Genomic DNA, 24,773 nt, shown 5'->3' with positions numbered 1-24,773 from the left:
GCTGTTTTTATTTTTACTATTTCTTTCTGGTTCTTAAAATTTTAGATAGAAATTATCTTAATTTTTAAAAAACAACCACTATAGTTTTACAAGGTATGTATATCTGAAAGTATAGCTTAGAAATATGGTTTTATTGAACTATTATCCATTTTTACGTAAATTGCAATAGTTGCCTCCACAGAGAACAAAAGAGATTTTAAAAAAATATATTCAAATGAAAGCTAGCATATTTCATTGCATGAATTAAATGCCATCTCATTTAAATTGTACGAATTTTACAGTTATGACATTTTTAGTTTCAATGTGATTTAATTTTGCAGGAAAACAAAACTAGGAAATTAACTCCACTGTGTGAGGTTACTACATTTTATTGATGTTTCTCTTTCGTGTGCATTTTGCTCTGATTTCTGATTTGATTTTATTCTTTTAGTTTTCGTGGACTCCACTTCTTGTTGCAACAAAAGGCAACTATCCCAGCATTGTGAATATGCTTTTGGAACATAAACCAAATGTCAATGCTGTTGATATGGTATAATTCTTTATATAAATTATTTCTATAATATACATCTAATGAATTATTTTTAAAGTGCATTAGTAATTCCGTCCAAGTTTTCATTTTTTCGCTCATAAATTGGTATTTTCAATAGAAATGTCCAAATATTGAATGGTACTTGAATGTGTTTCTAAGTGGAAAAAAAAAAAGCTTGTGTTTTTTAAAAATGGGAAAATTTTGTCTGCATTTTTTTTTCTTTGTATTAAGTGTTTTATGCTTAAGTAAAGTATTAAATTATTTTTTTGTATGTATGGAAAGTAAGTGCAGAGCTTAAAAAGTTAATATTTACTTTTATTACTGGACATGATAGATATAGTATAAAAATGTATGATAAAAGTGCTTAAATTTGAAAGCTATTTTAAGCATCTTAAATGTGCTTAGTTTTAAAAAAAATTTAAAGCATTTAATTTTCATAAAAATTGCAATGAGAACATTTCCCCCCCCCCAAAAAAAAAACATTGAATAGGATAAATAAAAAAACATAGCCATGAATCTTCAGTGAAAGGATCTAGGGCTTTTAGCACATATTAAGATTACACTTAATGACATTCTTTTCCACTTCTTCTTTCATCAACAATGGGCTCCTCATATACTGGAATAGTTATCCTGAAGGAGGCAAATGATTTTAAATTTCTTGAATGCCAGTGCTTGTACACTTGTACTCAGTCTGAAAGATATTGGAACCTGCAAATGAAAATCCAAAATTACATGACTAAAGCAATTCAAATTGATCAATTGATTGCACAATGTGGAGAGAATACACGAGAGATAAAAGAGAACACTGGTGAGATTTATCGTGAACTGTTGTTAAATAAATGTTGATGTTGAACACACAATATATTAAAGGTAGTGAAATTACTATAAATATGAAATGTGCCAAATTGTTGCAATTCGAAAAGTACATGAACTACTTTTATTTTTAGTATTACAGATGATGACGAATTTATTTTAGTTATGCCTTCTAGGTGTATGTTTAACCCTTTATAGGATAAAGAAAAATATACAGATTGGCTCTGACCAACATAAAAATAATCCTGACTAATTTCATTTAACTAGATTCTAATCTTTCTTTCAGTTTTATCTTAGTAGCAGAGCAGATTTCTTTGCAACAATTTTTGCATTCATTATATGCCAACAATATTCATGGGATTCAGATCCGAACTATTCCCACGTCAGTCTAAAACTTTAATTTAGGCCAGGTTTTTTAATATTGGCCTGCATCTATAGGAAGGAAAGTGAGGGAAAATTACTTTTCAAATATCAGTAATATTGTCATTCATGAATAAGTAGGATTGTGCTTGCCAATTTCGACAGGGTGCAGAGCCCCATCGAAAAATGTAATTTCTTTCATCTTTGAAATGATCCTGACTAACTGGATCTAAACACTCCTACAAGATCTTAGTATAAGCAGATGCATTCATTCACAGTACCAGTTAAAAATTTGAGGCATGGTTGAATATACATCCTCAGATCATTTAGCTGGCTAGAAATTTTATAGTGGGTGATATGTAGCGTATGTAGATCATAAGCTTTATGTTTATATCTCTGAAATACTACTTACCATTTCGTCCATGAACTTATATTTGTCCAAAATAATTACTGTGTCCCACTGAACCCCTGTCCATGAGCCTGGTAAAATCATTTCTGCATCATTTTTTTAATAAAAGGGCTGAACTTTAAAAGGTAAAACCTTTTTAAATGTAAAGGGTAAAGGCTTTTTCTTAGGGTGATACATTTGTAGACCACAGTCAAGAAGGCATCTTTGGACGGTTCATGTATTTAGATTAACTCCACAGGCTCTTTAAAATGACATATTAAGATTCTGAGAGACCTTTATTTCAGATATTGATCATCAGATTTTGTAGTTACCCTCTTTCAACCTGATCTGGATATTGTATCAACATTAACAGTTTGATCCTTCAAATATCCTTAAAACAAGTATCACACATGTTTCAGTTGCACCAATTAGCATATTGAGCCATCCTTCCATCGCTTAAAGAATGAGATAAATGACAATTTTTTCCATTTGCTGTTATATTTTTAGAAATGGAATGGCCTGATTCTTAGGAAGGGCTATATGATGCAATAGGAATATGAATTGTAATGTTTCTTGCTTTGCAGCAACTGAAATAATTTAATAGGAATGAAATAATTCATTAACATTACAAATTTTTCTGGGTGTTTTCCCCACCCCTATCACTATATGTGTGCGTGTGTGTGAACTTAAAAATAAATTACGATACTCGAGTTCTTAAAATTTAATAGTAATGAAAAGAAATTTTTTATGATGCCTTTATTCTTCATGTTTCAAACATGCATCAACAATAAAAGCTAAAAAAATCTTTTAGCATTTTTTATATGTGTGCGAATTTTACGGTTTTTTGTTTCCTATTAAAATCTTTTCCTTTCTCTGTATATAATAGTTTGTCCTGGTGGATGATAGAATAATGTACAGCCTATACCAGTGAAGTTAGGAGAGTAAAATTTTACAAAAACTTACTTCTTCAGAATTAGAAGTTCACTAAGAATGGATTTTGTAATATATTCTCCAAAATCTGTACATGATTCATATCACTGCTTGTTGTTTCTCATTCCCTTTGGAAGCATAAAATTTGCTTCCTCTCATATTTTCTTTAAATGTAAGGAAAGTTTGTATTAACTGCCATAGCAACAGAAAATTTTTCTCATTATCTCCTCTTTGAAAGCTTCAAGATAAAACTGTCCAAGGGAAGAAACAAATATATTGTCAATAAATAATGTTTGTTTGTTATTATTCAGATCTGACACACACACACGAAAAGATTTAAAAGCTTGTTACTGGATATGAAGTTTGGAGAAAAGAGCATAACATGAAATAGTTCCCACTCTTCTCAGTTGTAAATTATCCTGCAAAAAAAGCAATCTTACAGATTTTTCCTTGAATGTATTCAGCAAGCCTCATATTCTACACATATTAGAGTATGTTGTGGGAAATATGGGATATATTTTCAACAGCATCAATAAATTGTAAACTGAAAAATATATTTGGATTTTTCAAAAAAAAATAAAAAATGTAGCGGTTTTTTTTTTTTAAATATATATATATATATATATATATATATATATATATATATATATATATATATATATATATATATATATATATATATAACTTAAAACTAGCAACATAGTGAATAGACAAAGAATAGGAATATAATTTTTTAGCAGTTGCTCAGAAAATAAATTCAAGTGTGAGACATTTTTTACAAATACATCTGTATTTTTTTTTAAACAAACTTTTTTTATGAATAATTTTATTTTATTAATTTATAAATGAAAAGAAATCGTATACTTTAAAAAATTTTTAAAGGGTATTTAGGAAAAAAAAAATTCTGACATGATAAATTATCATAGAAAACTAATTGTACAAATAATTTTTCACTTTTTGTTAAATGCAACAGTACTCAAGAGAAAAATAACCTTTTAATCAGATGTAGAATCTGAAATTATTATTGAGAAATTTAAGAAATTGTCAAGTTAATGTCAACTGTAATTTTAAACATGAATTTTTTTAAAAAATTAGTGATAATCTGTGTGCTTTATCTGGCATTGATAAATTTTTCTGAGCTAATATGGCATTCACCCTTTCAATGTCCTCTCCATTCCGCAAAAAGTTTTGGTTTTTCGTCTCATTAGGGAAAAAAAACCCCTCAAACAAGTAAACATTTACAAAACATTTTAAACATTAAAAGCTTTAAAATGCAGAAGAACGCTTGAAGTGCATTACGGCCGCCCTGCTGAAGCTTCACTTGAATGCGCTAGACACATTATGGACGAGGAAGATATTAACAACTGATTAGTTGTTATATAATTTACATAATTGCCTGCAAATTGGAAATGGGCATGACTGACACCCAAAATCTAGTGTATTTTTTAAACCCATTTTTTTCCAAAGATATATTCAATTTAACAGTTATATAAATTTGCAGTAGTATTAAAATTAATTAATTCTAATCTAATAACTAATTTTTAAACTAATAACTAATTTTTTTACTAATAACTCAATTTTTTTAATTTTCAATTTTTATATCATTTATTACTGAATAATGAAATTTGATATTCTCAGCAAGTGATGAAGCTTGATTCAGCCTCTATATAAGTTTATAACCATTTTTAGAATTCACCATATCATATTAGAATATTATGATTAAAATATTAAAAATTGTTTTTCGTCAAAAATTAAAATTAAAAAACAATATTTAAAATTTTTAAGAGATGATTTATGAAATTTCTTAATAAAAACTATGCATTATTACAAAACAGAAGTTATCCTAGGCTTAGAAAATATTTGGTCTATGTATTCATGCAAGTACAAAGGTGCTTAATTTTTTTTAGCTAAGGTCTTAAAAATGCTTTTTCTCTATGTATCCTGTATTACTTCTTCATATCAGTTCAATTTTTTTTTTATCCTTTTAAAAAGCTGAACTTGTCTTGATATATTGTTTAATTTCCTTTATGAAAAATTTCTATGACTCTTCTTACAAGATTTGCCCCAAATGTCTTATTTACATAAATATTAAGCATAACTAAGATTTTTTTTGTTTGTTTTTGTCACTCTCTAGGATGGTTGTACTGCCTTATCCATTGCATGCAAAGAAGGGTATACAGAGATTGCAAAAGCTCTGATGAATACTGGTGCATACATAAATTTACAAGACAGAAATGGCGATACTAATTTAATTCACGCTTCTAAATCTGGGCACTTTTCAATTGTGGATGCATTAATTCGAAAATATGCTGATATAGACTTAGCTGGAGGAGTAAGTTGGCAGAAATTTATCATATTTTGAAAAGAATATGACAATTTTATTTGGAATTTGTCTTTAATCTGTTATGAATTGAATAAAAACGTTTCTTTCAGGATGGGAAGACAGCACTATATTGGGCAATTGAGAAAGGATATGTTGATATTGTGCGCTTACTACTAAGTGCAAATGCAAATACTGAAATAGCTACTAAAGTAAGAATTTTCTTCCTCTTAAAATTATTTTATGTGATATTTCTTTTCGCATCATACATTGTATTGGCTAGTTATGTGTAAATTAACTCTTTCTTATCATTTCTTTAAGAAAAAATGCATTTTATTACTGTGTTTATAATTAGAGATGTTTTAAACAAAATATGGAAAGATCTAGAACTTAATTACATTTTTATTTTCCAAACCGAAAATCAGAAAGTAAAAGTAGATTTCTTTAGTTGAGAAATACAGGAGATTTTCCATTTGCTCTTCTAATTTCATAATAATTGGAACTATGAGGGTAACAAAGGGTAAAAGAGAATGCAATTAAAGAGCATTTTCCAACAAGGTGTGCAGGGTATCTTGTGCAAATATTAAAAGAATGTTGGCCCTTTATGTTCAAGTGTTCCTTCTCCTAATATGAACTATTTTTCTGTTTTAAACTGGAAGGGAAGAATGAGGTGTCTTGTCATGTTATGTGGATTGTATTTTTGGATAACAAACAATTCATCTGCAATGTTAAGCCTTTTTATTTGTCATTTTGTGGGCTCATGTTGGGGTACAGCCTTTGACTGACTCTTTTTTTACAAGTGTTTTTACAAATCGCTCTTTAGTGCATTTTTGCTATACATGATGTTACATTCTGCCCAGCATTGAAATATGAAGTATTTTAAATATATTAAAATTTAACTTAATTAATTTATACTTAAATATATTAAAATTTTAAAAAATGAATGATTTACAAATGAAAACAATATTCTAAACAAATATATAACATTACAATTTAATTTGCATAGTGTCCATTATTTGTAAGATACATATTTTTGAAATGGAATGTGTGAAAACCCCCTTGTCAGTTTTCAATTTAACTACTCTTATCTTACCATCATTCTCACATATTACTTCTAAAATTCTTGCTGTTGAAATTTGCAGGAGTGCAAGTCATTTTCTTTTAATAGCACTAAACATCTTACTTTTGCCTTTTTATCCATTATCTTTTTGAAATTGCCATTTATTGCCAAATTTATTTCCTAAAATTGTAAATGATTAAAACAATCATTTTCAAACGATTTTCCAGATGCTTTGTATACACTTAGTTATATTGCTACCAAGTTAACTCCAGTAGGTCTTTGTTTAAAGCATTCAATACAATCATTTATTGTTTTCCCTGCAATATTTTTACCACTGATGGGCCAATATTGCATTCATTCTAATTTGATGTACTAATCCCTGAGCACCAATATGCAGATACTTCTTATCCACATGTTTAAAAAGTAATCTTGTAAATTTATGTTTATTCAGCAAAATTATTTGATGCTTTACTTCAAATGACAAGTGAGCATTATTTAAACTTCCACCAACTCTGAGTAATGAATTTTTATTAAAAATGGATCTGAAGCTTTTAACTTACTTGTTTTTGAAATGCCTTTGCCTTTTTTAAAAGCACCAGTTTCTTCTTTAAACTCGTTCATTTGAGTTACTCAAGCTAAAAATTCAGTACATCTTTTTGAACTCCCCTGCAGTTAAATAAGTACTCACTTTTTTACAAAATTCAGTAGCTTTGATGTTATTAATAAACTTAAAAATAAAGCTAAATATTTTTATTTGCTTATAAAATTATTTTATGAAATGAAATTGAAAGTTGTAAAAAGAAAGAGTTGATGATGAAATAATTTTTAAGAAGAAAGAGTTCATCAGAAAAATTTGAAGTATAGTCATTAACTGAAAGAGTCACGGCAGTTTCAGTTCATCATTATAAGCTTAGAACCACATGTCATTTTTTAAAAATTCATCTACATTGCAATCTCTAGAAATTAAATCTGCAGTATTGTTTTTGGAGTTCAGTCTTAATCCATGTTAAAATGATTGTTAACCAAATTTTATGAATGGGTAATTGTAGAATTAGAATAATCATTTTAGCTAATCTTAAAGCCGCACATAATTCCAATCTGTGTATGGTAAATTTTTTCAAAGGAGCCGCTAAGCTCTTGCTGCATAGCAGCCTAATTTGAAACTGTTCTAATTTGGTAAAGCATTTTATATAGATAACAGCAGCATGGGCATGAATTGATGGACTAGAAAAAGCTATATAATTCTCATATATGCTATTCAGGAAGTAGAATGTATACTATATTTTTTTCTTTGTGCTATTCAAAAGGAAAAGAAAAATACTATAGTACAAGTATATTACTAGTGTTAGAGAAACAATTCCATAATTTATTATTTTAGACATGTTCCATAATATATATATGATTTATAGTTCAGAAAATAAAAAAAAATAGTGTTAATATTATAATTGATGGTATATGAATGATTATAATTATTCTGTTGAAATAAATTCATGTTAAACCTTCTATATCATGATCAAAACTTACAAAATTTTATATCATGCTGCTTTATTCTTCTATACTTGCATTTAATGTGTAACATCATAATCGTTTCTTGAATTTCTGTTGCAGAATATTAATTTTGAATATTATTAGAACTATTTTTAACCAATTATTTCTCAAAAATTTTACTTTCTTTCATTTATTTTAATATATCTGCTAATGTTTGACTATTTCATTTAAAAAGAATTACCATTAATCCATATCAGAAATTTTTGAGTTTTTTTTTTTTTTGCTTTATCTAATTTTCAGGATGGTGATACAGCTTTATTAAAGGCTACACGAAACAGAAATGCAGAGATTGTACAGATGCTTGTAGAGAAGAAATGCAAGGTGTCCGCTGCTGACAAAGTAATGTAATTTATTTTATTTTATTTAGCTTTAAATCATTTTAAATATACAAAATTGAAGTTTTAAGAAAAATACAGATGATGTGAACAGCGGGTTTGTACTATATAATCATTTCCATTCTTGATGCTCTAGATCTAATTTCATTACCGATTTGTGACTTGATTTTCAGTAAATGTAAAATAATAATGTTGGAGTATGTTGATCAATTTATATTATTTTAGATTTAAATTAATGACATTAAAATTTGTCTTGACTAAAACCTATAAAATATGCTTACACCATTATGTTTAAATAAAACTTTCCTGCCCAAAAGACAATTTTTTGATACTGCATTATGATATTTGTCAGAATCATTAAGTATAATCCACACATTGCTTTAATATTATTTATGGTGATCTTTGATTCAGAACTCAATGTTTTTCCATGGGGAGTTCAGAAAATTTTCTCTCAGAATTTAAAAATGAAATTTTTCTATGCTGTTTATTCTAAAATTTGAAATTACTTCTGAAAGTTAAAATTTTGTTGAAATACCATACTAGAAAAATGTTTTAACTTAAATGAAATGTTATAGTTAAAAATAGTAATAGGATTAAATAAATTTAAAGTGAAATATCTGAATCAACAAGTGCCATATTCATTTCTTTTAAGAATTTAACAAGACTATTATAAATCAAAATGTATCAAAACTTTATCTGATGCATAAACCTAAACTGTTGCCTAAATTCTGGATCCAATCTAAGTAGTACTGCTATTTTTTATGGATTAGATATGACAAATTCTGGATAATATCATAAACTATTATCTATAATCTAGAAAAGATAATGTAATAATAAATTTTGTGAATACAACCAAAAAAATTGAAAAGCTGTGAACTTGTTTATTAGCGAGATATTGGTAATAAATTCTTAACATGTAATGTGATCTATTAATTTCCTTGATTTAAGTCATAAAGACTGTATTTGATACCTTTTATTGAGACATGGAAATATCTATTTCCTGGCTATGAAAGACATGAAAAATGCCTTTAAATAGTTGCTAGATTTCTTAGTTGTTTGATTCCAAAATATTTTAATTAGCTTCGAAATATTCATTTTTTTCTAAGAAGATTTAATTGCATGAAATTTCAAAGATAATCAAGTTTAGCTAAATTAATTTCTTTTTCATTTCTCTGTAATTTCCATTGCATGGAATTTGTGCTGTTTGTTCATGGTGTGCAATGCTTTTCAGGCATCTGTGTGATGCATTGTTTTATTCTCTGAAAAACTAATTATACTAATTTTTCCAATAAAAATGTCTTATGTAATTTTTGCCTAGTAGGGTGCATGAGTAATGATTTCTTATGTATTGCTTCATAATATTAAAATAAAAATATAGGAATCTGAATATTGCACACACAGGTAGTTCACAAAGTCTCTTTAGAATTTCAAGATTTTAGTACTGTTGAATCATGAAAAAATTTGTAAAAATCATTATAATATGAGTAGTAGATATTGAAAATTTTGCTTCATTTAATACACTTCTGCATGGACACCAACAGTTACACAATGCATTTTAAGACTTTTTTTTTCCTTGCCATGCATATGATAAAATAGCATTATTATAAGCAGTAAATTAAATGAAAATTTTAAGTGTTTTTTTTTTAATATAGTCATTTATTTTCATTCAGTACATGTCTTACCACAATCTCATCTGAAAGATACACATCTTATAATAGGTTTTGTATCAGGGTGGCCAACTAAGCGGGAAAACTGGGAATTGTCAGGGAATTCAGTGAGATTGGGAAAAATCAGGGAAATTTATTTTAAAACTGGAATTTTTTTATAAATTTGTAATTCTTATTGAAAGTGAAAATTCTCTGGTAATTTATTTTTTAAGTAAAATGAAGCTCGATTGGCAACTAATGAAAATTATTCATTATTAATCATTCATTTAGATAAAATTATTTAGATTGAGCATTTGTTAAAACAGTTTAGGTACAATAAATTGGTTTGGTGTAAGAATGGAAAAGATTAACCACCATATCTACTTTACTTTATTCATATATATATATATATATATATAATTTTACCCTGCCTTTTTTTTTTTCGAGGGGGGGAGGGTTGCAGGAAATCAAGTTATCGACATAATTAATGAAAATGTTTTTTCTTTTGCTTTATATGAAAAAAGGCAGCCTAACAAAGACCCCCAACTCCTATCATTGTTATGATTTTAAACTTTAAGTGACCTCTTTTGTTTAAAAGTATATATGTAATATGTATATAGGTTTTACCCTTTTTTTCTTCCTTTGAAATCAAGTCAATTCTACCATATGTTATGAAAGCATGAAATTTGAATACTAATATTCAAAACTATTTTAAAGTAGATGTAAAACATTGTCCCATTATTATAATTTCAAAACAAATTATTGTAATCAAATCAGTATTTTACAATAATTAATTTTTTTCCACTTCTTGGAGATTTTTGTTGAATTATGAAGTACTGGATATTACTGCTAATATTTTCTTAAAACATTTTTTTATTATTATTATTTTTAATCATTATGAATACAATCCCTTAGTAAATTTTACATATGGGCGGACATTATGGAGACATGGATTGGACGTTATTGTTAATATTTTCTTTTTGGGATTTTGTAAAACAATTATGTGTTGTTTGAAATTCCTCACACATTCAACAAAATGCTCTTTAATTTTCAAATAATATTAAACACTAGAAATTAATTTGTTTGTTACTTTATAGGTACACTTTTCTCTTGTAATTTTCTCCAAAATTTTTTCAAAAGGCAAAGGCAGCATTTTTCATAAATATATTTTAACTTATGTAAAACAGCTGACCACAAAAGTTTACAACATGCTATCTTTTTTTTTATTACTTTTCTAAAACATCTTTTTATCTAAAAAAAATATTGATAATCACTGATTTCTATTATTATTTTTTCTCTAGTTTATGGGGGAAAGCATTTAGGTAATTTTTTTTTATTATTATAATTGGTGTGCTAAAAGTCAATGCAATTTTTAATATCATTGAAGAATTTTTCTCATTTTGATGCAGAGATTTTATTTTGTATTTATAAATCATTGTTTAGTCGTCATTCCTGTGTTGCTAGTTTATGGGGAAAAGCATTTAGGTAATTTTTTTTTATTATTATAATTGGTGTGCTAAAAGTCAATGCAATTTTTAATATCATTGAAGAATTTTTCTCATTTTGATGCAGAGATTTTATTTTGTATTTATAAATCATTGTTTAGTTGTCATTCCTGTATTGGTGAATAGTATGGTTAAGAGAGAACCCACTGGAAGAAACAATTTATTTCATTCTTAAGCACACTGCCATTGTGCATTATTTTAGTATTACATCTTTCATGAGTAAATCTGGCAAAAAGTTCTGAGATATAACTGATTGGCGAACTGTCAGTCTAAAATTGCATACATTTTTTAGTGTTGGTTAATATATTTGCAAGAAAAGGGGAAATGTTTACACATTTGTTATCGGAAATTCATTAAGAAAAACTGTTTTTTTTTTTTTCTTTTCTCAGCATTACATTTTTATTTTACATCGATTTTAATTAAAAGTGTAGAACGATTTTTCTCTTGCAGTTAAGAATACATTTGATAATAAATAAATAAAAGAAAGGAAGGCAACATAACTTTGAGGATATTATATATATCTGAAAAAATTTAGGGAATTTTCTTAAAAGAACTTGGAAATGTCAGTGAGAAGTCAGAGAAATTCAAACAGCAGAACTTATGGCCACACTGTCTACTGTTCTTAAGGAGTAGTCGGCTTTCTTTTTTCTTCAGTGGCCTTTTATCAATAGGCCGCCTAAATAGGGCACTAAAATTTTTTGCTATATATGAGTTACTTGTGACAAATTTGGTTAAATTGCCTTTTCAGTAATTTTTTCAAAATTGTAAAGAAACATTGTGAATTATTTACATAAAATGCTAATAAGAGATGTAAATTATAATTAGTTCTAATATTTTTCTATTTGTGATAGTATTATATATTTATTTTCGTTCCATCTGTATTAAATATATGCTATTTTCGTAATATATATAAATAACAATAATGCAAATAATATAAATAAATTTTCATTTTGCCTGAATTACTTATTACTTAATCTAGCATTTCAGCATATTAAAAATTCTTTACAGAAAGGTGACACGGCATTACATATTGCTATGAGAGCTAGAAGTAAAGCTATAGTGGAAATTTTACTTCGTAATCCTAAAAATAGTCAGCTTCTTTATCGACCAAATCGTGCAGGAGAAACTCCATACAACATTGATTCTAATCATCAAAAGAGTATATTAGCGCAAATATTTGGAGCCAGTAAGTAAAATTTCATTTTCTATATCTCATAATTATATGCATACATTTGATAATCAATCATATTTCTAGTAAGTTCCTTATTTTTCATCTTCTTGTTTGCATTTATGTGCTTTAAAAAGATATTTTTATGTGTCTAAAATTTTAAATGCTTAGTTTTATGAAATACAATGCCTTACCATTGTAAATTAATAGGTGAAGTTAATCAACTCTATATGGGAATTAGAATGAATAGATTGCCTTTATTTAGATGGAAGAAAACAATGAAGACTTGACATCTGCATGAATTTGTTTTCTTAAAACAAAAGAGAGATTTTTTTTTACAAAAGAATTATTATGAGTAATGAAAAGTGGATTTTGTAATAAAATTATAAATACCAAAGCGCATAGATTAATCCAGACCAACCATCGACATAAGTTGCAAAAATGAATATTCATGTCAAGAAAGTTGTTACTATGTGTATTTGATTATGTTACTATGGTGGGATTGAAATTATTAAGAGGAGTTTATTAATTATTAGGAGTAATTTATTACAAGCTTCTAGAACCTGATGAAATTGTTACAGCCAACAATCAAATTAAGTGATGTTCTGATGAAACGATGGACCAAAGAAGGAGGGAAATAATGTAGTAGTATGTCATTGCTCATCCATATACTGCAAAAAAGAAGTCCAAGAATTTATTTATACCTTAGACTGAGAAGTCCAGTGTGCTGTGTATTCTCCAGGCATGGCTCCTTCTTATTACTACTTATTTAGGGTGATGTCATCATATTTGAAAGCCAATAGTCATGAAAGTTGAAAGTGTGTGAAACTGGCGCAATGTTTGCTTTGCATTGAAACCAGAAAAGCTTCTATCTTGAAGGTATTCATCATCTACCTAGGCTTTCATCATGCATTCAGCATTCAACATGTAGGGTAAAAGACCATAGACAGTACTGTCAAATATTTCAATTATTAATCTTTGTGACTGTATTTTCTGTGAAGAAAATATCATTCTATTCTGTAGCCTTTTTTAAAGCCATTTATTTTTTACAAAAGCATGAGAAAATGTACCTAATTTTTATCTATCAAAAGAATATCATTAACCTTCATTTTAGGAAAAGTTAAATTAGTAGTAATTATTTGCTGGAAAGACAATGAATTTATATTGGCATGTTGCGATTTGTGAATTTTCCCAAACTGCAGTCTGTGAATCTGTTTAATCAGTATATAAACCTGTTTAACAAATCTAGTATTTTCAGCTCATAAATAAATGGATTTTTGAAAAATGTGCAATGGTTTTATTCATCAATTAAAGTTGCAGAATTGTGATTACTAATAAGTTATTTGTTTCTTATAGGACGGCTTAATACCAATGAAGACAGTGAAAATCGCTTGGGTTATGATCTTTATAGTAGTGCCCTTGCTGACATACTGAGTGAACCTAGTTTAAACATGCCTATATCAGTTGGTCTTTATGCTAAATGGGGAAGTGGAAAGTCATTTTTACTTAAGAAATTGGAAAGTAAGTAAGTTTATTAAAATTTAACTGTAAAAAAATGTTTATATTAAGTTTTTATAAAAAATATAAAATATGTTTTTGTTTATTTTGATTTAAAAACTGTTATGAGATAATTTTAAAAAGTTGCAAACTTAGTTGATTCATCACATTAAAAATAAATTTACAAAGTTGTAAACATCATAAATTCATAAGTTCTCAATGTGTTGGTTTTCAGAAATGTTAACAATATTTGCTCGTTTAGAAGCACATCTGATATTTAAAATCTGTAATCATTTTCATTTTGAACTCATCTGTGTTGGAAGAACACATATTTGGAATTATATCAGTTGCATTGAATCTTTTATTGAATTTCAGAAACCAACTAATAAGGGAGAAAGTTTAGTGAGCAAATGAATGAATTTACTAATATAGTTTTATCATCAGAATTATAGACATCATTTTCTGAACCAAATCCATCAATTGTTGATTATCTTGTCTGTCTGAAGATATTTGAAAGCTATATCTCAAAACACTACAAGTTAGATAAATAAAATTTAATATATGTTCTTGAATATTAAAACTGTCGAATTGTGTCAAAAATGAGGTCCATTTGCAAAAAAAAGTCATAATACCTGTTCTGTACCATGAAGCATTTTAGAATATGTGCCATATTGTATAGAAGATTGAGAGGATACTCCTACTGATTGCTGGATAAGTTTAGTAACTATCATGCTGTGTTAATTTGTGTTCAGTTGTTGTATATTGATAAGCATTCAATGGTAATGAAAAAGGAAAAGAAAGAAAAAAAAAAGTTATTATTTTTTGCACTTTTTTTTTTTTTTAATTTGGTGATTTTAAGTTTTATTTTTCTGTTTCCATTAGCTACATCAATAGTAATGATGAAATTCATTTATACCTTATCATGCTCTGATTTTGAAGTTTCAGCATGCATTTATTTGCACCTCTTGTGTCATTCAAGAATTTTTTTAAACGGTGATTGCCGCAGTGCTGTCTTTTGCTTAACATAAATATCTGTTTTCACATTAGCAAGAGCATCCATATACCTTAGTTTTTAAAAAAATTATCCTAAATTTATAGTTTGAAATAGAAAGATATATTGATTTTGGTGAAGTTGGTTTCCTCTATACTCTACATTAAATGTTTTTGTTATTTTTTTAATGAAAAACTTTAATATTTTTGTTGCAAATTTCTGAAAACCAATACTAACTATGTATTGCTCAACATCTGAGATACTCTTTGGTTTCTGTTGATAATGAGAAACTTGCTTTTTCAGACAGATAACTACATGTATTGAAAAATGTTTGAATAATGCCTATAATACTTGCTCTTGTTGCGAAATATTGTTTTGTTGATTCTTTAAATGCATTCTCAATCTTTTCTAATATTGCAGACGATTATGAATATGTATTTTACATAGTACTTTTTTTCTCCTTTAGATGAAATGAGAAGTTTTGCTATTCAATGGATAGAACCAATGTTTGAATTTACTAAATTGGTATATTTAATAATATTGTTGTTGTCTCTTATGGTTGGCTTCATACTTGTATTGAGTACCAAAAACTGGCTTTCTGGAGCTTATCTGAGTGTTGGCACATTCCTTTCTGTGATAATTTTTCTTGGTAAGACACATTATTTAATTTTTAATATTGAATCAGACATTCATGGAAATCCAGTTTAGGATGTAAAAGCTTGATGTTTGAATGAATGGAATGAATAAAAAGAAGAGGGAGGTTTAAATTAAATTTGAAAATGTTTTATCTCAATACATACACCTGATATCATTTTCCAATGACTATTATACTCATAAATGCTATTTTTTAATGTATTTCAAGATTCAGTTGCCTGAAAGTGTATCTTTTTCCTTTTTCAAATTTAATTTCATCTCCCTTTTTAGAAAATCAAGCATTTATGAAACCATTTGAAATTGCAGAATAATGTTTTTAGAATAAAAATCTTTATTATTTTTTTTTCTGCTGTTATGTGTATATATAAGCTGAATTTTGTAAAAAAAATAATTCAGAGAATTTTTTTTAGGTATTTCCTTTTATGTAACACATACTTATGTGAAATTCCAAAGATTTCTCTCAAATTAAAAAAAAAAAAAAAAAATTAATCTAATTTTGCACTTTAAAAAAAATTATTCCTGATTTTATTGAATTACTATGAACTCATTTTCACTCTTTTAGATACTAAAACATTTTAATTTAAACTTTAGATAAGTAATAACCCAAATTAATAACATTTTTTTAAAATATAAAATTCGATGTCCTTGACTTCCTGCTAAAAACTTCCAACTTTGCCTTCCATCCCTTATATAGAAATATATCCTTGTGCATATTTAAAGGCCGGTATTTGATTGGATGTAAAATATTACTTATAAATTTGTTTGAAAGGAGAAAAAAAAAGGTTTTTATTTTTCCAAAGTATCTGTTAGTCATTTATATGCTTCCACATTATTTGCTTTAAATTTAAAAATGTATGGTTTCTTGTTACAGTATACTTATATATGAAAGATTTGAACTTTTATCTTCTGTATATTGCATTGCATCGTTACGTTCCCCCCTCTTTCCTTAAAGAAAGAAAATTAACTATTATTTAAAAGAGCTGATAGATTTGAATTGTTGCTGTAAAGTAAGCTAGCATTCGCATAGATTAGACATTCTGTACTAGAATGTAATGTTTCAAAAATATCCATCATGTGGAATGCATAATTTAAAGGATACATGAGATAGTGTCAGAGATTTGTGTGGAAAAAGATGCAATGCTGGACATTATTAAATAGATTGAGCATAAATAAAAAGATGGAATTGTATTGTAACAATGAGTATTTTATTATGAGTTTTAAATTATTGAGTGTTAATAAACAACCTCTAGATTCTCATTAAATGTGGTTATATGGCTATTTTTGTATAGGTGGAAAAAAAGTGTATTAAAATTTTATTAATGTACCTATATGCACATGTTAGTAGTTGTGCATAATGGGATGGTGCTGAGATATGTATAACATTGATTGTGTTAAAAAAGAAAAAAAAATGGTGTAGAATTGCTGATATAAGAGGTTAAAAAAAGGTTTAAAACACTGATTGGGTAATGTCACAATGAGAAAACTTCATAAGGAATACAGAGTTTTTCTAAACAACATAAAAATTCTTGGTTAGCCATTTTGTAATTGTTTGAAATTCATCAAAAACTTAATTATTAAACAGCTATTGCACCTTGGGCAACTGAACTTGTTTCATAATTAAAGAGTTTTACTTATACTTACAATATGTTTTGAGAGTTATTTATATTTCTTGCTAACTACCATTGCCAAACAACTTTATTAATTTAGTTGTTGTTGTTAATTGTGTTGCTAATTTTTACTTCTGCAGATTTTTTTTTTTTTTGTGTGTGTGTGTGTGTACAAGAAAATTGTATTCGAGGTCTATTGCACAAATATACATCAGACTATGAATGATTTTTGAAATTTGAATTCTTTTTTTTATATGCAAGTAGTGACAGTAATACTTGCTTTTATGTATAAATTAGTCAACAATAGTTAAGGAAGGGTGGAGCTTGTCCTTTCTTTTTATTTTCTGCCATAGTTTAAAAACTTTTTTATTTAGTATTGCTTTAACTAGAAAATACGTCAAATGAAAATATATAATCTGTTAAATGTTAAATTATAAACTATTAAGTTTCTATGATTTTGCATTGTATTAATAGCAGTAATAGCTACGACTAGTTATGATGTCATATTCTAACTGTAATTTTTTTAATTTTATAGAATCAGTTAAACTGAAATAATTTCTTTTGCTGATTTCATTTTGCATAAACAAGTCCCAGAATATTGATTTATTCTGTCGCATCCATTTGTAATTTGGCGATTAAAGTATCAATAAAAATAATTTTTTATTGACTATTGACATAGCATTTTTAGTGTATATTAAAACATATTATTTTTTTTATCCGAATCTTCCCATTGGACCAAAGATTTTAGAATATTATAAAGGAGAATGTCAAAAACATTATTTGCATAAAAATTAAAACAATAAACATTCCAGCACACTTTACCAAGGTGTGTTTACTCGGTGCCTTTTAATTGTCCATTGTAATGTGAGTATGAGACTGTGATGAGTATTTCATTTATGTAAATTGATTTTCGCTCTTATTATTTCTGCTTATGATATTTTGAAAATGAGTATCAATAAATAATAATAAAATTTACTGGATTCGATGAAAAAATTTCCTATTGCCATTTTTATAAGTATTATTTATATCACTAATGTGTAGCACCTACAACTCTCTCGCCAGCTTTTTTTTTTTTTTTTTTTTTTACAGAGTTAATCTGTGTACATCATGTAACTTTAGTAGTCTTTCCAAGAATCACTGAGTCAAACTTTATTGTTTTTTAAAGTGAGAAAAACCAAATGCTTGAAAGTTTTTTTATGTTTTTTTTTAAATTTATGTATTTTATCCTATTTAAAGCATATTGTTTAGAATGAAAATTAATATAATAGTGTGTATAAAAGTAAAGTGTGTAAACATGAATATCTCATGCATGTTATATACTAATGCATGAGAAATATAATTATATAAATCAAAATTGAAAGATAAATTAATATTATTAATATATTTTTGGCAAACATAAACCATGTGATTTCAAAAACTGAAATTAATGTTCATTTATTTTTTGTTGTGAAACTGCTATTTCCTAAAAAAAAATTTTGATTTCAGGTGGCGTTATTTATTTCAATAAACATTATGATCTTTCCTGGGTTTATAAGCTGAGCTTGTACCTGGCAAATCAACTTAATTCTTTGAGAACTCTTTTATTTGTTATATTTTGTAATCCCCCAGCCAATAAATCAGAAAGTGATGCTGATCCAGTAAGGTAAGATATTATTTTAGATTTTATGAGTAAATATGCATATGTGTGATAAATTATATTTTAAGTTAATGCAGTAGTTTTGTTTGTATTCTTGATATTATCACAAACTGTTATTTTAATCCCTTTCTTTTAATAAAAATTCATTTGGTTTTATGAATTAAAATTGTTAATTATGTCTTTCAAAGGTGGGACTGATCCAATCATAAAACAATGTTTTTTTCCTTTCAATTAAAGTAAATATATTCCATTCTTCAAATCAGAATTGTAAATGATATCTTTACTATAGTAGAGTTTGTATCATTAAGTCATTCATAAATTATTGTTTTGATTTAAGACATTCATCTGAATTCTTCACATATTTCTAACTAAGATTTTGAATTACATCTTCAACTTATCGACGAAACTATAAGCTTTTTATTCATTGTCTCAATAAGTTCGATTAAATTTGTCAATTTGGCTTTTTATATTTTATCATATGAAGTATATGAGGAAGTATTCTAATCATTAAAAAATTTAAATCTGAGGACTACAGCGTGGGGATTTCAATGATTCTCCATGTTTTTAACCTGTCTAATTTTCTTTTGAATGCCAGGTGCTGAGTTAACTTGTAATTTGCAAAACATCTAATGAAAAAACTCTGCAGATACTGTTTATTATTGAATTATCTTTCGGGAAATCAGCAGGAGTGGTCTCCCAAAGACTTTCACATGTACTCTCTAATAAAAGCATTATTTCCCCCCCCCACATTCAAATTGTGGACCTTGGGCAAGGTTATGAATCCCTTGTGCTCAGATTTTTATTTTCAGTTCCATACATGAAAGTTATGTGCTTCATGGACAGTAAAGAAAATTGGTATTTGTGTATCGATTTCATTGGATTGCTGAATACAGTTACAAAGTATCAATCTTTGGCAATTTACTCCCCACCCCCATGATTAATTGCTGAAGTGATGTGAAATAAATAATTGAATATGCATTTTAGATGCCGTTTTTTCTGACCTATTGAAACCAAAATAAAACTTCTAATGTATTCACAAGATCACATATCAAAATTCAATTATTTAAATCATTACGTTTTTGAGTTAATACCTATATTTACAAGCATACGAAAATTCAGACCAATAGATGGTCTACTCTTTTACAAATTTGGTTCAAAATTTGTTGAGAATCTGCATTTCAGATGCTAAAATTACAAATCAAATTCCATTTAATTTCAAATTTATGTCTTTGAATTATTATATTTACATGCATACTAAAGTTCAGACTTACAGAGAGTCAATCTCTTAATGGATTTGGTTTCAAATTTGATATGGACTATATGTTAGATGCTAAATTTTTGCATGAAATTTAGGCATCTAATTCTTTACCTTTGGTAGCTTGCTTGATATTTTGTAATTGGACAGCCTTTCAGACAGTTTTCATCTGAATTAATTTCTCACAAAATTTGTTTGAAATAAATTATTATATAAAAATTATATATCAAATTTTATCCATCTACACTCATAAATTAAAACTCTATAAATTAAGGATAATTCAGAGTCACGTGGAAATCGAACTCTAAAATACATATATCACCTGTAAAATGGCTACACACATCTTCAGAAATCATGTGCAAATTGCAGGAAGCGACCAGATCACTCCGATAGTGCGTCACGATGACAAGAGTGTAAGAGAGTGATGTATAGGGAATACAGGCAAAGAAGTAGAATTGTTCGCAAGCGCTTTATAAGCAAGCCTTTCTGTGCAATAACCGCATAGTTATGACACAAAGGACGCATTTGGATGATTTTTTTACGTGATAGAATTATCGGCCGACTGGAAATTTGGCGTACCCACCTGGAAGTATCTGCGGAACTTGGAATCGTCCAGAGTGTCATCTCCAGGCTTTGGCAACGATTCCAAGATGATGGTAATGTGAGTAAACGTTACAGCACAGGTCGCCCCCGAGTAAAAATGCCGAATGAGGACCGGTATTTGGTAGTTACTGCCAAAAGAAACAGACGGAGCACAGCATCAGAACTGTCTCGTCAGTTCTCTTCAGCCACTGCTACGACAGTTTCAAGTAAGACCGCGTACAGACGCTTAGGGCAGATTGGTCTATATGTTCGTAGAATTGTCAGATGTGTTCCACTTACTGCAACTCACTGTCGCCTGCGGTTAGCCTGGGACATGCATTGTGGACGCCGCAACAGTGGGCTTGTGTGATATTTTCCCACAAATTCAGGTTTAGCTTGCAGTCTCATTCTCACCGGACTTTCATATGGAGAGCGCAGGTACCCGTTATCACAAGAGAACATCATTGGACGACACCTTTACGATGGTGCAGGATTGCTCGTTTGGGGAGGAATTATTCTGGGTTCCAGAACTGACCTGCATGTTCAAATTGGAACCATGACAGGCCAAATCTATCGGGACGTCATTCTGGAACAAATGTACGTTTGTTTCGGGGTGATATGGGCGCAGAATTGGTGGGTCCGTCCTCACCGTGCAAGCATCGTAAACGAATGCCTTCGATCGGAGTATATCATCCGTATGGACTGGCCAGCGTTCTCACCGCACTTGAATCCAGTAACGTATGTGTGGGACATGCTTAGCCGACGAGTTGTAGCCCGTTAACCACCTCCTACATGTCTACGGGAACTTCGGAGAGCATTGCTTGATGAATGGTGTAATATTCCCCAAGATCAGATCGATAATTTGATACTCAGCATGCCTAGGTTTTGTATGAACTGTATTGCATCGTCTGAGAGACATACTATGTATGAATAATCATACCAACCATGTAATATTGGTTTTTGTAAATATATATATATATATATATATATATATATATATATATATATATTTGTAATTTTTCGCAATTTTTATTAATGATATCAAACATTTAGCATCTTTTTTGCTCTTTACCTTTCGTTTAATAAATAGGGTTTACAAATAAGTCACGTTTGTTTTGCTTCTGACTCTTTCTTTTCTTGAACTTGCATTATCCTTAATTTATGGACATGAAAATGCTCCGAGGATTTTCAAAATAAGTTTGTAAGCAAAATTTAAAAAAAAAAAAAATCGCACTTGAGAAGGTTTAAAATTGGAGATTCATCAAAATCTTTAATGGAAATTGTTTGATGATTACAATACTTTCCATTTGTAGATTATACATACATAGAATTATAAAAGGAAGAATATGATTTTTTCAAACATTTTCCTACAGAAATTTTATTTGTAACTTCAAAAATAAGCTTTCAGGTATTAGTGAAAATCAGTCTGTAAAAGGAAATTAGAAACACCATTGGCATTCGTTATATACATATTTTTTTTATTTTATACTACTTAACGATAAACCAGTACTTAATCAAAATCTTGTTTTCATGTATGTATATAAAAAGCATAAAATTCTTCTCTTGAAAATTAATTTTATCACTTTTTTTTAAGTTAACTAATTTCTTGTTTCATAGCTCTTAGAAAACAAGCATAAAAAAAACTTTACATTACTAAGTTACTAAAAAGTAACTTTACATTAAAAAATTTTATTGCTATTTCTTCTACCATATAAAGTTATTGTGTCATATAAATTTGTGGGATTATTGCAATTATAACATAAGAAACAATAAGAATTTATAACATAAGAATTTGTTTGTTTTTTCTTCTGAATATGTCAAAAATTTATCTGTATGAAAGTACACTGTTATTTGTCTTTGAGAAGTAAGACCAATCAATGACCTTTAAAAGTTGTTTCTGTCTCTTCTAGAATTTTTAAAATTATTCTCACTAGAGAAAGATCAGTTATTGATCATCGACATTTTGAAATACTCTTTGATGTAGGTTGAAAAAAGGAAATAAATAAATAAAACATAATTTGGCAAAGTTTGGAATTCATCATCTGGTCCTCTAACAAAAATAATTCAAACAAGTTTTTATAAATCTGCAGTCTCTTTGGAAATGTTTCTTTTGGAACAAAATATTTTGTAAATAAGTCAATGGCCAAGATATAAATTATTCTCACAATGTTTTTTACTAAAATATGATTAACTATCAAATAAAAAAGAAATCAGAATGAGAAGATTTTGTCCAATTTGTTTAAAATTGCTTGGCCACAAATCATAACCAACTTGGTCATGATTTTACAATACAAAAGGTGACATAGGATACACATGAAGCAAAAATTTAAAATATCTTTAATGTCTCATTCCATACATATTTAATTACAATATTGCAACATTATTTTCTTAATAGCAGACTTTTTGAATAGTTTATGTTCAATATGAATATATGCAAGTTTGTAACTGTTTGTCCTTAATTAATTTTAAATATGGTTAATGGTAAGTTTTGGGGGAAAAGATAATTAATTTATCTATTATACAATGTTAATATCTTCTGATGTTCCTTATTTCATCTTAACAAGATAAATTGAAATCTTTATCCAACTGAATTTCTTGATCATCATAAAATTTAATTTTTCAATGCAGAGGTCATTTGGATAGCTGATAAAATAATATACAATTGTTTTGAAACCTTGTTGTGTCTTAAAATTATTTGCTGCAATGTGTACAGGTTTTAAAAAATTTGTTATTTATTAAGAATCCAGTCTTTAGCATTTCTTTTGGGAACAATGATCAATTGATTTATATTGATTTCCATTTTGTATGTTCTTTTCTAGTAATTAAATGATGAATTTTTAACAATTTTCATTTTTTTTTTTTTTACATCACAAAAATCACAATTTTTCAACATAAAAAATACACTTATAAAAAAAACTCCTACTATTTTTTTAATGGGAAAATTTTTCAAACAGATACAGTTATCTTTGTCCATGAAACTGTGTACAACAGGAAAATTCTCTTGCAGTGTAAAAATACCATGATTTTTGACAGTTGTATTCCTTCAGTTTTAGCATCTGGAGTAAGAACATAATTTTGTGGTTGGGAGTTGGTTACATCAGTTGACTATTCTCTATAAATTCTTAAATTTTTCTCATAAAATTAAGAAATTTTATATAATTGGAAAGCATCTAAATTTTTTTTTTTAGAATTTATGAATTTGTAAATTTTTAATCCAACAATGGAAGCAGTCTCTTTTATTCCTCTAAAATAGTATATCAACTGATATAACACTAGCCGCCTTTGGCGACCAGCCGGTTCGCCAATCTTAATGTTCGTTAAAATTTTAATAATTAAATATTTTATGCAATTTCTACTTTAATAGCTTCTTTATCAAAATATTTTAAAACTTCAAATTTTGATTATCATATAATTCATTCATAATATTATAAAGGCCTTCAGTCATAACGTAATATGTATCTCTCTCATTTTCTGTTAGCACATGTAGAATTTATGCTTTAAATTAAAGTGGAAAGAATTTATCTTCAATTAATATAATAATATTTTTTACTGAAACAAAGCATTTTTTTATAATCTGATTACTGAAAATAGAGTCACTCAGCGTTTAAACTTTATGGGCACTAAAGAATATCTTTTTAAATTTATGTAATATCTCAAGAGTTTGTCAACAAAATTTTCTTAGATTCATTATGAGCAGATCGATTCATTAACAATGTTTAAATTTAAATGCATCAAACACTAAGAAAATAAAACGAATCGTTTAAAATAAACGGTTGAAAACAGGTTTTTAAAAAACTACTTAAAAAACGATGTACTTAAAACTATAAGCATATACAAAAAATATATAACTAACATAAATACAATTTACTTACAAAAGCATGCAACTAACCCAAAAATAATTTAAATCATCCATTGATAACGTTGTCATGGCAACAATCAGAACAGAATG

At 27.7% G+C, this 24,773-nt stretch overlaps 1 protein-coding gene across 6 annotated transcripts in view; it reads left to right on the top strand.

The window, feature by feature from the left end:
• LOC129962683 (kinase D-interacting substrate of 220 kDa-like) overlaps positions 1-24,773 on the top strand; it is a 71,201-nt gene that overhangs the window by 13,279 nt on the left and 33,149 nt on the right. For all 6 annotated transcript variants that reach the window (XM_056076594.1, XM_056076595.1, XM_056076593.1 and 3 more), the window contains exons 7-14: positions 431-529; positions 5,155-5,352; positions 5,454-5,552; positions 8,189-8,287; positions 12,443-12,620; positions 13,959-14,123; positions 15,557-15,739; positions 18,837-18,993. In XM_056076594.1, the coding sequence (XP_055932569.1) occupies positions 431-529; positions 5,155-5,352; positions 5,454-5,552; positions 8,189-8,287; positions 12,443-12,620; positions 13,959-14,123; positions 15,557-15,739; positions 18,837-18,993 (1,178 nt within the window). The remainder of the gene's footprint in view (positions 1-430; positions 530-5,154; positions 5,353-5,453; positions 5,553-8,188; positions 8,288-12,442; positions 12,621-13,958; positions 14,124-15,556; positions 15,740-18,836; positions 18,994-24,773) is intronic.

The sequence above is a fragment of the Argiope bruennichi genome, chromosome 3, assembly GCF_947563725.1.
Source record: "Argiope bruennichi chromosome 3, qqArgBrue1.1, whole genome shotgun sequence".
Classification (NCBI taxonomy): domain Eukaryota; kingdom Metazoa; phylum Arthropoda; class Arachnida; order Araneae; family Araneidae; genus Argiope; species Argiope bruennichi.
The sequence above is the reverse complement of the archived record's forward strand: the minus strand, read 5'-3'. Positions and strand labels throughout refer to the sequence as shown.